This window comes from Thermothelomyces heterothallicus (genome assembly GCF_042370625.1).
Source record: "Thermothelomyces heterothallicus CBS 202.75 unplaced genomic scaffold P884_scaffold_6, whole genome shotgun sequence".
Classification (NCBI taxonomy): Eukaryota; Fungi; Ascomycota; class Sordariomycetes; order Sordariales; family Chaetomiaceae; genus Thermothelomyces; species Thermothelomyces heterothallicus.
In genome coordinates, this window is record NW_027192567.1 from 127,549 (window position 1) to 143,211 (window position 15,663).

The 15,663-nt window shown below is 58.2% G+C and overlaps 7 protein-coding genes across 7 annotated transcripts; 3 read left to right on the forward strand and 4 right to left on the reverse strand.

Moving 5' to 3' along the window:
• The first annotated feature begins 460 nt into the window (after positions 1-460).
• On the forward strand, positions 461-1,835 carry P884DRAFT_219704 (Longin-like domain-containing protein). The gene is made up of 2 exons (XM_069439419.1): positions 461-836; positions 942-1,835. The coding sequence occupies exons 1-2, from the start codon at positions 803-805 to the stop codon at positions 1,553-1,555; spliced, it is 648 nt and encodes a 215-aa protein (XP_069299097.1). The 5' UTR covers positions 461-802; the 3' UTR covers positions 1,556-1,835.
• Position 1,836: 1 nt separating this feature from the next.
• On the reverse strand, positions 1,837-3,778 carry P884DRAFT_239295 (uncharacterized protein). Its single transcript, XM_069440131.1, has 2 exons — positions 3,244-3,778; positions 1,837-3,038 (listed from the first exon to the last, which is right to left on the reverse strand). Exons 1-2 carry the CDS (start codon positions 3,533-3,535, stop codon positions 2,038-2,040), a joined length of 1,293 nt encoding a protein of 430 aa, XP_069299098.1. The 5' UTR covers positions 3,536-3,778; the 3' UTR covers positions 1,837-2,037.
• Positions 3,779-5,151: 1,373 nt separating this feature from the next.
• On the reverse strand, positions 5,152-7,184 carry P884DRAFT_195512 (cleft lip and palate transmembrane protein 1-domain-containing protein; the record flags this gene model as incomplete). The annotated part of the gene is made up of 2 exons (XM_069437913.1): positions 5,152-7,053; positions 7,125-7,184. The coding sequence occupies 2 exons, from the start codon at positions 7,182-7,184 to the stop codon at positions 5,152-5,154; spliced, it is 1,962 nt and encodes a 653-aa protein (XP_069299099.1).
• Positions 7,185-8,534: 1,350 nt separating this feature from the next.
• P884DRAFT_298077 (uncharacterized protein) lies at positions 8,535-9,328 on the forward strand (the record flags this gene model as incomplete). The annotated part of the gene is made up of 2 exons (XM_069444571.1): positions 8,535-8,688; positions 8,772-9,328. 2 exons carry the CDS (start codon positions 8,535-8,537, stop codon positions 9,326-9,328), a joined length of 711 nt encoding a protein of 236 aa, XP_069299100.1.
• A 92-nt stretch (positions 9,329-9,420) lies between these two features.
• P884DRAFT_219718 (nucleophile aminohydrolase) lies at positions 9,421-10,695 on the reverse strand (the record flags this gene model as incomplete). The annotated part of the gene is made up of 3 exons (XM_069439420.1): positions 9,421-10,307; positions 10,448-10,559; positions 10,658-10,695. 3 exons carry the CDS (start codon positions 10,693-10,695, stop codon positions 9,654-9,656), a joined length of 804 nt encoding a protein of 267 aa, XP_069299101.1. The 3' UTR covers positions 9,421-9,653.
• An 809-nt stretch (positions 10,696-11,504) lies between these two features.
• On the forward strand, positions 11,505-11,999 carry P884DRAFT_276028 (vacuolar protein sorting 55; the record flags this gene model as incomplete). The annotated part of the gene is made up of 2 exons (XM_069442905.1): positions 11,505-11,760; positions 11,866-11,999. The coding sequence occupies 2 exons, from the start codon at positions 11,505-11,507 to the stop codon at positions 11,997-11,999; spliced, it is 390 nt and encodes a 129-aa protein (XP_069299102.1).
• Positions 12,000-12,382: 383 nt separating this feature from the next.
• P884DRAFT_257019 (ADC synthase) lies at positions 12,383-15,631 on the reverse strand. The gene has a single exon (XM_069441105.1). It carries the CDS (start codon positions 15,185-15,187, stop codon positions 12,506-12,508), a length of 2,682 nt encoding a protein of 893 aa, XP_069299103.1. The 5' UTR covers positions 15,188-15,631; the 3' UTR covers positions 12,383-12,505.
• Between the last annotated feature and the right edge of the window lie 32 nt (positions 15,632-15,663).

Genomic DNA, 15,663 nt, shown 5'->3' on the forward strand with positions numbered 1-15,663 from the left:
AACGTGGGTTTCAATTGCGCATCGCATGCTTAGAGATTTCCACATCTGGAGCGCCGACCTGCTTTGGCGTTTCAATACTTGGCGTATTCAGTAGCTTCCCAATATCTGGAGTAGAACCGAAGATATACCCCATGTATAAAAGCACCGAAGTAGGAGTTTGGGAGAGCTGGAGAGTATGTTGCCCTGATTAGGCGAACGGCCAATTATTCCGTGATACTACCTGAACTACGAGGTCCTGTTTGCTTGTAATCCGTATTTCGCATAGGATGTATGTACGGATGTTACATACGCAGCGCACTGGGGGAGGAGACGACCCTGAATGCAGGGCGCTGCAGGATTGGCCAGCCACAGCCAGCCTCTGGCCTGCTTGCACCGCAGGTCGGCAGCGCCATCACCGGCAAGGGGCTGGACAGCGCCTCGGCCCGCCTGTGCTCCCCTATGCAGGTGGCTATGAAACAACCGGGGAAACTCTGTTAACTTGCAATTGAAATCGTGCAATCCGTGGACAGCCTGCCCTGGGCCCGTCACGTCTGCTTTCATTCATTTCTTTCTTATTTCCCGAGGGCCAAATCGTTTGGCTGGCAAGGTGTGCACCGAAGTATCCTTAGGACCCTTCTGATGACGACACCGTTGCCTGTGCTGCTGAAAAGCCACGTTCCACTGGTACCTCCTCGACCGCCTTTGGCGCGAACCCACACGCCCTGAAGGAAGCAGGGGAGGCCGACGACAAATCAATCACTCTTGCCCTCCGCGCTCGATCGACGCAGAGCAGGAAGAGCTCACCACCACACAGTGTCCCAGAATGATTCGCTCAACACAAATCGCGAGGCTAGACGGTACGCCTTTTTGTCGCCCTCGCTCCTTGCTTGATCGCCAGCGCATCACCCTGTGACTAACCGCAACCCACTTCTTTCTCCCTCTCCCCGCCTCACGCTTCACAGGCCTCATGCTCTGCGCCTCCGTAGACGACTCCGAGACCGAACAGGCCCTCTCCGAAGTGAAGAGCCAAGTCAAACTGATCCTGCGGCGCCTCGGCCGCAACTCGGAGCCGCAGGCGACGATCGAGAGCGGCGCCTACGCGCTGCACTACCTCATCTCGGCCGAGATTGTGTACGTGGCCATCACGGACCGCAGCTACCCGCGCAAGCTGGCCTTCACCTACCTGTCGGACCTGGCCGGCGAGTTCTCGACGACGTACCCGCCCCAGCAGCTGCTCAGCCCCGTGCTGCGCCCGTACGCCTTCATGGAGTTCGACACCTTCATCAGCCGGACCAAGGCCACCTACAGCGACGCCCGCGCCACCCAGAACCTCGACAAGCTCAACGACGAGCTGCGCGACGTGACCAAGGTCATGACCAAGAACATCGAGGACCTGCTCTACCGCGGCGACAGCCTGGAGCGCATGGGCGAGCTGAGCACCAGGTTGCGCGACGACACCAAGAAGTACAGAAAGGCAGCCGTCAAGATCAATTGGGACCTGATGATGAAGCAGTACGGTCCGTTCGGCGTCCTGGGGCTCATCATGCTGATCTTTATGTGGTGGAGGTTCTTCTGAAAGCGGTTGGAGCTGGTGCGGATAGGGGCCCCCGGCCCCCCGTTGGGGGGAGGGGGAGGGGGGTTACCGTGAGGGAGCGGCCATTTATGTGGCCGAATACTAGGGAACTGCTACCTTGTGTTTTCAGGCTCAGCATCGGAGTTGGGGAATGGGATTCAGTGGCCGGTTCTGCCGCTGTTTTGTGCATATGTTTGACTGCAAATGCCGTTAATATAATGTTCGATGGCCATGCTGGAAGCATGGGGATGCTAGGCAAAGATTCCGAGATGCTTTTGCATTGACCTGCAATGATGCGCTCCTGGAATCTTGGGAAGAAAAGAAAAAAAAAAAGAATAATACTCAATGACCCTGCGCCTTCGAGCCGTTCCATTGTGCGGCCACCCGTCCGTAAACTCCATGGTCAAACTGGGAAAACCAATCCGCCCTTTCCCCCCAACTCAAGAAAAGAAAAAAAAAAAAAAAAAGAATGACGCTGGACGCCTTTACATGACCGTGCAGTTTGACGCCGAGGGCAGCGCAGACGTCAAGGATGATATCGGCGGCACCGGGAGTGCCGTATGATACCATTCGAGATGTTCCCGAAACGCCTCGAGATCCGGCATCCCCTTCTCATCCTGGACGTACTTGACGTCGGAGCTGTCCTCCCCCTCGTCAAGGTAGGTCGCCTCTTCGCAGTACGGGCAGATCAGCCCGGCGCGAAAATCGCCCGGCTCGGGCGGCATGTGGTTCGCTATCGCCACCGGAGGGAACACGACCTGCTTCTCCTCCCCGCTCTCGGCGCTGATCCCCTTGGCCTGCCAGTGCGGATACCCCGAGACCGCCGTCGGCGGCAGCGGCGACCTCTCGGACGGTATGCTCTGCAGATCCGGCCACACGATGAACCCGTCGCAGTAGTCGCACACGAACGCCGCGTCGCGCGAGTCCTCCCCGAACAGCCTGAACCTGCCGATCGCGTTACAGCTCGGCACGAGCTCCTCCAAGCTCCCTCTCCTGCCCAACACCACACCACCACCACCACCACCACCACTACTACTACCAACTTCGCCGACAACGTCCGCACCGCCGTCGTCATAACCAGACCCCGCGAAGCCGCCATGCCCCACCAGATCCGCCGGTCTCCGAGTGGCCTCCATGCCCTCATGGCTCCTCCCGCCGGTCCGCCCCCGCTGCTGACCTCCGTGCTGGTGCTGCTGCTGCTGCCACGCCGGCCTGCGCGCGCGCTCGGCCTGGTTGCGCTTCTGCTGGCGGTAGACGCGGGCGGCGCCGAGGCAGCGGGCGCCGCCCTCGTCCGGGTCCTGCTGGACGGCGGCGAAGATGCGGCCCGCGGCGCGGCGCTGGGCGCGGTGCAGGGCCCGCCGCAGCTGGGCCGTCTCGCGCGCCCAGACCGGGTTGATGGGCCCGCCGTGGCGGACCCAGTCGCGCAGGTTCTGGGTGAGAGACTGGAAGCGGTCGAGGAGGTTTCGGAGCGTTTGGAGGGATTCGGCTGTAATTGTTTTTTTTTGTTTTTTTCCGTTAGCTGAGTTTGACTCTGATTTTTGTGTTTTTTTTTTTATCGGGGTTCTTGTCGGTTTTGCGAATCCATGGATGGAACAATCTTTCTAGGTGGGCGGGAAGGGATCGCGAGGAGGTATTAGGGAGGTGTGAGACGGGGGAAGGGAAGGGGAAACAGGGAAGGTGAAGATACGAACGGGTACGGTCGTTCTCGTAGTAGAACTGTCCGTTTACGAGAGGGGCCATCTCTTGAAAGTCCTCCTTGGCCTCGTCGAGGGCTTCCTCGAGCGCGCGCGTCTGCTCAAACTCGTCAGGGCCCCATTGCCGCTTGTCGGCGAACATGAGAATGCGCAGAGATTCAGTCATGCATGTTGCGATGGCGGCCAGGTATTCGCCCACGGTTCGGAGCTCGTCGTCGCCGATGCCGCCGCTGCCATCGACGCTGCCTAGGCTGCCCTTCCTATTGGCGCGGGCGCCGCCGCTGCTCATTGCTAGCTCTCGGTCCTATATTGTTCCTCAAGGTGGTCCCCGTCTCTGGGTTTCCTGGATCAGCCTGGGCGTGATGAAAAGAAACCCTCTTCGTTCAGTCTTGTTGGCGGACCTCCTCAGTACTCGCGCGAGCTAATGCTACAAATTGGTGTGCTGTACTGTACTGGATCTCGAGCGTGCTGACGATTGTTAGCTCGGCGCACAAGTCACGGTCCTCGACGTCAGCTAAATTCTACGGGGAGCCCTCCCCTTTTGTAAACTGCTGTAAAACTGTGTTGTTTGGTTCGAGCAAGGGTTCTCGCGGTGATCCCCGGGATAAGGCTGTCTTGGCCGAGCCCCGGATGGGACAGGGGCGTTTGGGCGGCCTCGGGACCCGCTAAAACGCAATGCTACAGGGACCGTTTCGAGGTGGGGGGAGGGGGAAGGGGGGGAAAGATCGAGCCAAGAAACGGCCTGATCGTAGCTTACAACTTGCGTCGACTAGTTATGTGTATGTATGTACGGATACGAAGTACAGTACAGTAAATGCATCATGCTCCATCCGAATCTTCATCCACAACCAGCAGAATCCTTAACGCAAAAACTGTGCTCATAAGCTCATGATGAGCTCTCTAACACAGGAAAAGCTATCAGTTGACTATGCATAGATGTGCGTGGGCTGAAATCGCTGTCTCCAGCACTCACAGAGAGGGAACTAATATGGAAGGCAGAGGTCGGATTCCTCGTCACTTTGGCATCCCGGAGGTAGCCAGGTACCCATTCAGGCATCGTCCCCCTGGATAACTCGGGTAGGCAGGCATCCCCACAAAAAAAAAGGTGTTCGCCCAAAACACGCAAGCCTTTCAAGCAGCCAGAGCAGTATGTGTTACTTTGTAGTTATTCTGTACAGGGGGCATTCACCGGCATCCGGTCGACTTGTACATATGTAGTACACTGGTAAGTGGTTGGTAGCACGGTACAAGGCAGTGATCGACAGGTCGCTTACAGAGTAACTAACTACCGAGCGTTGTAACCAATCGACCAAGCATCAGACGGGCGACTTCCTAGATGCATTGCATATACTTGTAGACTTGTAGGACGGACCGTGAGTCGACATGTGCCCAAGCGTTTTCGATGAGAAACTCCACTGCGTCTGGAAACACTAACTAGGCACTTTGTAATCCGTACGTGTCGTACGCACTATTCCACCCAGCAGATTGAGTGGACGAGGAGCTGACAATTTTAGTGCAAGACCGGAGCGGAAAGGCGGCTTCTTGCCCAATAAGAGGTCGACCCGTCCACAACCCCGGACTGAAATTGTGCCACTCAGCCCTACGAGGCTTCTGGGGGGATTGGGATTCGCAATCCTGGGACGGTCTGGGCCACAGTGGACCGTCCGCTCGCCCTGGTGCGGGCCCAAAGTATGCTATATGTATGTGCTCCGTACGTAGAGCTACGCTTCCGGATCACACCGGGACGATATGCACCCATCTCGTTCAAGCAAAATGGTATAACGGCTATCCGTTAGGTTAGCTTCCGGAATGGCTTCTTGCTAGTGCGCAATTCTATTATCTACCTGCCAGATGGTGTTCCCTCCTCTCTCTACTTCCGATGCCATCCCAGAAGGATATCCTTCCTTACTTGCGCTTGGTCGCCTCGGGTGCGTCAACCCCCGTGGACTTGGCCGTGCCTTGGGCGGGTGCGGGGGGGAGGCTCTTGTTCTCCTTGTCCCTTTGTTTCTCCTCAACCACTGGCTCCTCCTCGCCGCCCTGGCCAAACTCATTGACCCGAGTGTAGTCGACCTTGTAGGCCCACCGCTGGTAGAGATAGATGAAAAAGATGACGTCGTCCCGGAAGGTGGCCAGGCGGTGCAGGAAGGGCATCTTGATGGTGAAGGCAAACAGGTCGTCGATGAAGGTGTTGAGGAACTTGTACATCATGGCCTTGGCCGGCATGTGCGCCACGCTCTTGAGCCTGTAGTTGATGTAGAGCGAGGGCACCATCATCAGGAAGCCGTACGCGTACACGGAGCCGACCAGCGTCGTGATCACGTAGGAATACCACGACTTGTGTGTCTCGTAGATGAGCGAGTAGGCGGCGTACGCAATGAGGAGCGGGACGCCAGCCATGTACATGTACCTGAAGGCGATCTCGTCGTACTCCTTGGTCTTCTCCTCCGTCTCGCTGAGCTTGTGCTTGTCCTCAAAGGAGATCCGGTAAGGGATGATCGACCCCGGAGCCGGGCGAAGCCGGACGTTCACCACCGTCGTGATCTTCCAGAGCTCGATCACGATGCCGACCGCCTGGCTGCCCAGGATCATCCAGCTGGTGTTTTGGGACTGGTCGACCAGGTAGAGGAAGATGACGGTCTGCATGAAGACGTTGGCCAGGATGGACCGCACCGAGATGCCCACGTTGTCCTTCTTCTTGCGGTAGTGGGCAATGTCGGACCCAAAGGCCAGGGTTTCGAGAATCATGTGCGCGATGCTGACGGCAACGGTTACGGCCAGGAGGATCGGGTTGGTGTCGATAAAGATCTCCTTGATCATCTCGATCTCGGTCCCGTCGCCGCCGCCCGGTAACGAGTGGCCGAAGGCGGCCTGGCGAGCCGACTCCTTGGCACCCATGTCGATAGTTGCCATGGTCTTGAACTTCCACTCGGCCAAGTTGTTGAGGTCGATGCGGATTGGCAGGGTCTTGACGGTTTCGTTGAGCAGGGTCATCTGGGACCGGAGCTGCCAGAAGGTGTTGACGAACAAAATCGGGTAGTACCACGAGTTCTGGCCGGTTCCGTCGCGGGCGCCGGTTGCTTCGAGGTGCAAGAACTGGCGAACTGCCGGATGCGATTGGGGGAAGGAGAAGGTCCCCGTGTTCGGGATGAAGGACAGCGACACATTTGGGTGGTAGTAGTTGGCAATGATGGGTCCGGACTGCTCAACCTCCTCGTCGGCGTGCTCCTCGACCGCCTCCGGCGCGTCCTCCAAGAGATTCCTCGTCTTGACTTCTTTCTTCTTGGGAATGTACTGAGTGAGGGGGTAAACGAAGTGGTAAGCCGAAGCCGGGTCGTATCCTCGCTGGGTGGGATCGAGCTGAGCGTTCGAAAGGCCGACGTAGAAATGACCCCAGAGCGTACCGTTGTGCTGAACGGCTGTCGGGACATGAATGGTGCCCTCTGCGGTGCGCGAGTCCGTCCAGTTGCCTATCCGAAACTGCTTCTCTTCAAGCACAATCTCGTCTCTGGAGTAGTCCTTGAGCGGAGTGAGTCCGAATGACGGAGACACGGTCACCACGATGTCGACCGCGCTGTTATCCGGCCAGATAGGCGCCACGAGCTGTGGTATCCGATTGTATACGGCGCCGTCGTTCAGTTGCTTCGGCCGCTCGCTGTAGGGTGGCACTTGGCTTCCGGTTGCAACTTGAACCGGGTTTCCGTTGGCGTCGCGGATCGTGGTGGCTTTGGGGCCTCCGACGAACTGCTTCATGACAAACTGCATCGCCATGTACATGGCCACGCCCTGCATTATTGTCCTGAAGATAGACTGCGGCAAAGAAGTCAGCTTCGATGTCCCATAGCGCTCCATGCATCTGCACGATGGCCATTTCTACGTACCGTCTGACCCTCCTGCTGGCGTGCAGGCTGATTGCCTGCTCCCGCGGTTGGCTCGGGCATTTTGGCAGCTGTTTAGAGACCGCAGGCGTGAAGAGTAAAATCTTCGCTGTTGTGTCGTTCTGCGTGACTCTGCGTAGTGGTCAGATGCTACCGGAGTGCTGCCGATGTTGCTTGTGTCCGAATGAAGAGTCGAGGCTACAAATTACCGGCAACGTCGGGCTAATGAGCATACGGTACTTTACCGTCAGGGGTACGTGGTTCTCAGGTACTCGCTCTGTGTTCCGTACATACTAGGCACTAGCACGAAGAATTGTTTGTACAGTATTGTCCACGTGCACACTGGGTATGTAACTACCTCATATATGTGCCGAAACATGCCCGCAACTAAACAAACATCTACCTACTCGATAGGTATTGTAGCGGGAAGTTCACTATTCTCAGTATTTGTAACCCCGTTGTCGATCATCAATCAACAATTGCACCATTTTTGAAGTACTCCCCAGCCTGCCAACAAAGCCTGGAAGCACTGGCACGTGGGGACTTTCAAGTCCCCGAGCCTCCACGTGCGCGGATGCGTGGTTATAGGTAGTTATCTGGGCCGCTGCTGCTTTGCACCAACTCGGTGGTCCCGCACCAATTGGCCCTGCAGCTTCCTGTCTGCAAAGTTGAGAAGCTGAGAATCGTGACTACTGTGTCGCATACTACGGAAACACAATCCTGCGCGATGGAACCCTGCTGCCTTCAACCTGGTCCGACAAATTCACGAACTGTCGGCCGACGCGTACATATACGCTCAAAAACCGCCCGCGTTCCTTGGGCCAGGTCCGCGGCCAGGGACTTTGTTGAGGCGGGGTGCGATTATGTCATAGCGCTTCGCACCATCAGGGTCCGCGGGGCGGGTCGGGATGATCAATCGCGACACCAACAGCAGCCAAGGAAATGAGCAATAGCCTTGCAAAGGTATACAACCTCTAAGAGTTGAATCAGGAACCTACACATATAAAAGACAGCGGTTCCCATTCAACGCTCATTCTCCCATTCCCCGTGCCCGTGACGGTTCCTTTTTCTTCGTTCTTTTTTTCTCCCAATTTTACCTATTCTCAACAGCGGCTGCACACCGCGCAATTCATTTCGATTCGCCAATCTGAAACCTCGCAGGCGTCTTGTCCGACAGTCCGAATCCAGCCAGACCTCGCTCGGCGCAGTGGCCGGTTGTCGACCACCGAGGGACGACTACGTGGCCTCGCCTAATACTTGAGTCCCATAGTTGACTCGGCCGGCGAAGCAACACAAGCAGTCCCATAAAATCCCCCCTATTTCTTTCGTTACCTAAGGCAGGATCGCCCGCACTTTCCACGAACACCGCCACTGTGGCCCTTTCCTTGTCACTTTCTCTTGTCGGAGAGCATCATGGCGACCAACGGCATCTCTACGCCCTCGAGCACCACACCCAAGCGGACCAAGATCTGCGTCTACTGCGGTTCCTCACCAGGAAACAAGCCAGAACATGTCGAAGCCGCCCGCGAGCTGGCCCGACTGATGGCCGCCAACAACATCGCGCTAGGTAAGCCCGGGTTCTTTCACCAACGTTTCGACTTTGCCGTCCGCGTGACTAACGGCTCCTTTTGTTGCCCTCTTTCTCTCTAGTCTACGGAGGAGGTACGGTCGGTCTCATGGGCGAGGTCGCCAAGACGCTCGTCTCGCTCTCCGGGCCAGACTCGGTCCACGGCATCATCCCGGAAGCGCTGGTGCGGTACGAGCGGGACCCGACGTACACGTCCAAGCAACTACACAGCGAGACGGGCACGCACATGGCGGTCCCCGAGGAGTCGGTGTTTGGGCGTACCACCATCGTCAAGGACATGCACACGCGCAAGCGCCTGATGGCGCAGGAGGTCATCGACGGTGGGCCGGGGAGCGGCTTCATCGCGCTCAGCGGCGGCTACGGCACGCTCGAGGAGCTGTTTGAGACGGCGACGTGGAACCAACTGGGCATCCACGACAAGGGCATCTGCGTGCTCAACATCAACGGGTTCTACGACGGGATCCTGAGCTGGATCAACAAGAGCGTGCAGGAGGGCTTCATCCACGGCGACAACAAGCGCATCGTGGCCGAGGCCAAGACCCCGGAGGAGGCCATTATCGCCTTGAGGGAGTACAAGGTGTCGGAGGCAGTCTTCAAGCTGTCTTGGAATAACCAGTAGACTGTTTTTTTTCTCAAACCCCCTATAGACGAGATGGTCCTTGGCACTGGCGTTGTTAGATAAAAAGAGAGGGGGGATCCCGACTCATTCATATCATCATCATCATCATCATGCACGGAATAATCCGTATTTCCATTCCAAAATCGGGTCTGCCTGGCCCGACTCGGTCAAGCAAAACAGTCCACGAAGCGGGCCCCGCCTCTGATGGTGCCGGGCCGTGGACCTACTGTAAGTACCTGTCTCTGTTGTACAGGGCATCCCCTCTTCTCCCCCGCCCCAACCAAGACGCCGTATTTCAGCATTTTGGGTTCCTAGTCGCGGCGGCCTATGAATCCACCTCCATGCCCTCTCCCTCTGCTTCGCCCGCGCCGGCGCCGCCCTCCTTGTCGTCCCCGACGCTCTCTATCCACGCGGCCACGTCCTGCTGGTCGTACACCTGGAAGGGTTCTACCTTGGTGCTCCCGTCCTCGGCCCTGACGATGCCCGTGACGCCGACGCTCGTGTTGTCGATCGTGAGCTCGCGGTCCTGCACCAGGCTCTCCTTGAGTGCGCGCAGGCCGTGGCGGATCAGGCCCTCGCGGTCGCAATCGGCGAACTTGTCCACGTTCCTCTCGAGGTAGGTGCGGGCCATCTGGGAGCGGGCGCCGATGGCGAAGGCCACCATCTCCTCGGTCAAGCCGCTCGGCTGGAACTCGAACAGGTGCGGGCCGGCGTCGTCGACGCCCGCCACCAGCAGGCCGACGCCGTAGGGCCGCTTGCCGTAGTGCTGCGTGTTGATCTGCGCCTTGGAGCCGATCATGTCGACCAGCGTCCGCACCGGCATGCTCCGCCCGTACGTCAGCCGGTGGCCCAGGCACTGCTGCTTCATGAAGTTGGAGAGCACCCGCGCGTCCGACGTCAGGCCGGCGATGGCGATGCCCACGTGCTCATCGATGGGGAACAGTTTCTTTTGGTACGACGACAGCTCTTCGGCGTTGCGCTGGTGCATTGCGGGGAGAGAGCGTTAGCAGGTTGGGGGGGGAAACCAGACGTCCGTCATACAAAGGCGAGCGTTGAAACTCAAAAATGATAGTGATAGTGATTGATAAACAGCAGGCAAGTAAAGTTTCGTATGCGCACCTTGATCGCTACCAGCACGGCATGTGTCTTGCTTGCGATTCCCACCACCACTGAACCCTGCTTGACTGCCTCCGCGGCATACTCGACTTGGAATATCCGCCCTTGGGGCGAGCTGGGATGGTCGTCAGTTTATATTTTCGTGGGCGTCGGCGGGGCCCGGGGTTCCTGGTTGGATATATATATGGGCGGGACCGGCGTTAGAAAGCTTACAATGTGACCGAGTCGTTGTCGTAGTTGTTTCTGAACATGATGGCAGCGGCTGCAGTTCAGGAATTGCCGTGATCGGAGTAAATCGGTCGCTGAGGTTCGAGCGGAGGAGGGGTGAGGAACTAAGTAATCGCCGTTCTGCAGTGCAGGTCCGTCGGTGGAATGGGATATGTTGGAAGATCGCGGCGGGTCGGTTTGGCTTGCTCGGGGGGGAAGCTTTGTTCCCACCGACGGGAGCGCCAGGCAGCTCCAAGCTACGTCGCCCAGCCAAGGCAAGGCGGGCAGGTGGGCAGGTACTTGAAACCCGGTACAGCAAAAGCTCGCTTAGGAGCATGCACCTTCCGACCCACCAAGTCAGCTGAAGCAACCAGCCCAACGAACGGAGGCTAATCCGGTTAAGGTTAGTTAGTTGGTTGGAACCTGGATTGGGGCCCGCCAAGGCTGACGACGTCGAGCCTTCGGTATTGCGTCGCAGCTTCCCAGTTGCAACTTCGCCGTCATCGCCCGCCCGCCAACCGTCCGTCCGTCCGTCCGTCCTTCCTTCCGGTTCACCACCAGCACAATCCGACCGCAGCGGACGCCGGGGTCGCTGAACCACGAAACCATAACTAAGGCCGCGCAGATCCCGCTTTGAGATACCAGAACAGCTCGCAAGTTCCCAAGTCAATTCATTTTATCGCTGATTGATACGCCCGAAGTGACGAACCTCGAACCTCAGCACCAACCGCTCGGGAACCCCCGAAACCCCGCGACCCCCTCCTTCTCGATCGAGCAGAGGAGGCAAAACGCAGAAACACTTCAGAATCTTGTAGCAGCGGGACTCGGTCATTCCACAAAGCAGCCAGCCACGATGCCAACAGCGGGCCTCAAGACGATAATCGCCCTCTCCTTCGTGCTGGCCGTCGGCTTCCTGCTCGTCATCCTGTCGTGCGCCCTCTGGCACTCGTACTACCCGCTTCTCGTCGTCGCCACTTACGTGCTCGCCCCCGTGCCCAACTGGATATGCGGCCACTGCGCGAACCCGGACGACTTTGTCGAGAGCTCGGGCGCTGCCGTGCTTGATCTGGGCCGGTTCTGCACCGGTTTCCTGGTCGTCATGGGCATCGGTACGTTTGTTCTGCGTTTCTTTTATTCCTTTTCAGCAATCCCCCCCCCCCCCGGTTTTCAAGGGCAATGAGAAGAATGAAGGCTAACGCGTCGGTACTTCGTAGCATTGCCCGTCTTGCTCGCGCACTCCAACCTGATTTCCACCCCGGCCATGGTCATGTCCATTGTGGGCGGGTTGTTGATTTACGGAACCATTATTAGCTTTGCAATGTTCTTTCAAGAAGAACAAGAGTTTTAGGAGGTTTATGCTTGAGTTCGGAGATTGAAGAATGTTGTCTCGGGCAGAGGTCATGAAGCATTGAACTTGGATGAATAAGGGAGGACGATAATTCTTAACGCGGCATTCCTCTGCATTTGATGTACAACACACGGTGCTCCAGTTCGTTTCATATCTCGTTAGCGGCAAGCGGTTAGGGTTGGTGGTTTCAAGAAGCTGTCACGTTTTGGGATAGGAAGCTAATGGGGAGCAGGAGTCCGCTCTGCGCAGACTCGCATTTATGGGCGTTCCCGGGGAAGGATTAATCCCTACGCTTCTTTTTTTGTTTTTATTTTCTATAGGGCAGCCCGTTGACCGCCGTTTTATTTATCCAAATTGCTGCCGTTGAGTGCAGACCGTCTAGATGTAATTGAAGAACGCCATTGCCGGCAGACACGTTGAGCGTCTTCTTTTCCCCTGTTTAATGATTTTCCTAGACCCTTCCCCTCTGTAAAAAAAAAAAAAAATCCTGAAACGATTCGAAAACCCTACCACCGACACGGGTCCTCGCCAAAAATCCGAAGCGGACCAGCGAGCTTCGTAAACATTTCCTCTCTCTCGCCTTCGGGAGTGCTCAAGATGGTGACCGCTCCTCCAGCACCGATGCGCCACACCTCGTGCGTCTCGGGGCCATCCTCGGTGTTTACGACGACCTGCTCGTCGTCCCAGCGGAACAGACTCCGGATCGTCACGCTCCAGTCGCCCCTCCCCGTGGCACACATGTAACCGACCACGCCCGAGTAGAGCCCCCGCTCGTTATGGCCCTCGATCTCCCTTAGGATCTCGCAGCTCCTCTTTTTGGGCGCACCCGTCATACTCCCGGGTGGCAAGCTCGCAGCGAGCACATCCAGGCCTGTATAAGGCCCCGTCTCCTCTTGTCCACCATGCCCATCCGGCCTCGGCGGCAGCTGCCCCTCCACGACGGTGATCATCTGGAAGACGCTCTGGTACTCCTCGACCTTGAGCAGATCGGGCACCGTCACGCGACCGGCACCGCAAACGCCGTGCAAGTCGTGCCGCACCAGGTCGACAATCATCAAGTTCTCGGCCTCCTCCTTGGGCACGTGCAGGATCCGTTCGGCCTGCGCCAAAGTGGCAACCTCGTCCGACTTCCGCACCGTCCCCTTCATCGGCCGCATCGAGCAGCGCCCGGCACGGTCGTATGTCAGGAAGCGCTCCGGTGAGGCGCTGACTAGTGTAGCGGGGCCGAGGCGGAGGTATGACGCAAAAGGGGCTGGTTGGTGTTTGCGGAGGCGTTTGAAGAGCGACCAGGAGGAGGAGGAGGAGGAGGAGGAGGAAGAAGAAGAAGAGATCGGAGAGCTCAGAAATGTTCCGTTATGCTGAGATTGGAAGCGTTGCTTCTGCTGCAGCTTGCGTGGTGAAGATGGGAGCAGATTAGCGGGGGCGGGCTGAGTCCAAACGTCGCTAATGGGGCGGGTTATGGTGGTTTGGTCGGTGAGGCAGAGCTCGTAGGACTCGCCGGCTGCGATATATTCTTGGCAGGTCTTAACCTTGGCTTCGTACTCTTTTGTCTGGGGCGGCTTGATCGAAGCGCTCATCGAGGGGCGGCGCGTTCCCATGGGTGACAACGAGGGGGGCACTGCCGATAAGTTGAAAGACGGCCGACGTGGAGAGTCTTGGAGAGCCCGTAGTGTGGCTGCTGTCTTGTCCATCCAAGTGTCCGTCGTCTCCATGTGACCGGATCTCAGCTGCTGAACGTGAATCACCTGCTGTAGGTGGTCCACGATGATGCTCTTAGTGACCCAGGCCAGCGAGATGTCTGGCCGGTGGTGCGAGCGGTGTTGTCCCAGGCAGATGCCGATGTCGCTCAAACCCTGTTCGTACGTGATGTAGCCCATGAAGCCGCCAACGAAAGGCGTGTGAGCTGGTTCGGCAGCCGGCACGCGCCGCTTCTCGTGGAACGCAGCTAGCAGTCCCCAGACACCACCGGAAGGCTCGAGCGGTATCTTCTCCGACAGGTTCACAGACGAACCCCCGAGTGACCGGACCTTGATGGTCGCGTACGGATCGCCAACGTGATATTCGACGTGCAGACTCTCGTCAAGCTTTGCTGCGATGATGCTATATCTCCCACGCACATCGGCTCTCGAACTAGCGGGGGCGACGTTGGCCGAATCGAGGACAATCCGCTCCGCACACCCGGAATCGACCGCCTCGACTATATCCGGCACCTGGACTCCGGCAGGAAGGGGGAGCATCAGGGAGTGCAGCGTGGGGTTCGTCTCTAGCAGCTCCCACCATCGGGGGGCGTCCTGCTCCGTCGGCCGCAGCTTCAGCTGCGACAGGAGGCTCGGCTTCGTCGCGGCCCTGGCGAGCTCGTGTCCCTCCGACAGCGCCACCCTCCCTTTCTCCCGATTCCACTTCTGCGCCTCTCGGAACCAGTTCAGGATGACCTTGTTCCCTTCCTCATCCGTGCAGACCGACTCTGGGTGGTACTGGACACCCCAGAACGGCTTGGTCCTGTGCTTGACCGCCATCAATATCCTCTCCTTCTCCTCGCCCTGCTCGCGCTCCTCCTCCACCCACGCGAGCGGGACCAGATCCGGACACCGCGCGGACGGCTGCCACCGCGCCGCCTCCCACTCGCCCTCGCCGACTTCGTCCTGCCCGATATCGCCGCAGAGGCTGTGGTAGAGCGTCGCGTTGAACCTGCGCACGCCAGCGAACACGTCTCCCTCCACGCCGCCGCCACCCTCGCGGTGGTGGATCTCCCTCACCATCCCGTGCAGGCCCCTCCTCAGCCGGCGGACCTGGCCCCCGTGGGCGCTCACCAGGCTCTGGAAGCCCAGGCAGACCCCGAACACGGGCAGCAGCTCGTCGTCGGCCAGCTGCCAGACGTGCCGGACGAGCCCGACGTCGGCCTCGGTGTCCGGGTTGCCCGGGCCGGGACCGCAGACGACGGCGTCGTACCGCTTCAGCTCGGCAACGAACCGCGCGCGGCGCTCTCCGTGCGACAACAACGACGCATCCTTGCCGTCGTCAGCACCATCGTCGCCATCATTGCCGTGGCCGCCGGGGTGCGTTCCGAGGAGGGGGTCGTCGATGGGGAGGACAAAGACGTCGGCGCCCAGGAGGGTGGTGAGCAAGGAAGTGATGTTGTTGGAGAAGGAGTCGTAAGCGTCGAGGAAGAGGATCCGGGGACGCCCCATCTCGGTGTGTTTCAATCTGCTGGTCGACCTCTCTTTCTGAAACCCTGACCCCGATTCTGGCCCCTTTTGGTCGGTGGCAAGTCGAGAGGGTCCGTCCTTTGCTCGCTCTACCCTTTCCCCGCGTTATTGAATGTTCAAATTGGGAGCGAGATTGTCGGAATGAAGAAAGACGAAGTGAGTCAAAAAAAAAAGCCCTCTTCCACATGCAAAGATTAGGAAGTCGCGACTTAAACGGCCACTGAGTGGGGCTCTCGCGGTAAACTTCGTACGTACATACAAACGCAAAGAGACTCGGGCGCGATTGCCAAGATTGAGCCCAGATCGGTTGGGACAGACCCAAATCGTCACAGACTCTCGAGCTAACGGGAAGGAACAGACGTCCCAAAGCTTACGGAAAATGAACAGAGTCGAGTGGCAAGTGTGAAATCACACCGCTACTCGGGATGACTCGGGGGGGTCTAGGTCTAACTAGCAAA

Coding starts and splice junctions, on each gene's coding strand:
- P884DRAFT_219704 (XM_069439419.1), top strand. CDS start 803: ATGATTCGCTCAACACAAATCGCGAGGCTAGACG. Junction 837..941: donor ACAAATCGCGAGGCTAGACG/GTACGCCTTTTT, acceptor CACGCTTCACAG/GCCTCATGCTCTGCGCCTCC.
- P884DRAFT_239295 (XM_069440131.1), bottom strand. CDS start 3,535: ATGAGCAGCGGCGGCGCCCGCGCCAATAGGAAGGGCAGCCTAGGCAGC. Junction 3,039..3,243: donor CTACGAGAACGACCGTACCC/GTTCGTATCTTC, acceptor AAACAATTACAG/CCGAATCCCTCCAAACGCTC.
- P884DRAFT_257019 (XM_069441105.1), bottom strand. CDS start 15,187: ATGGGGCGTCCCCGGATCCTCTTCCTCGACGCTTACGACTCCTTCTCC.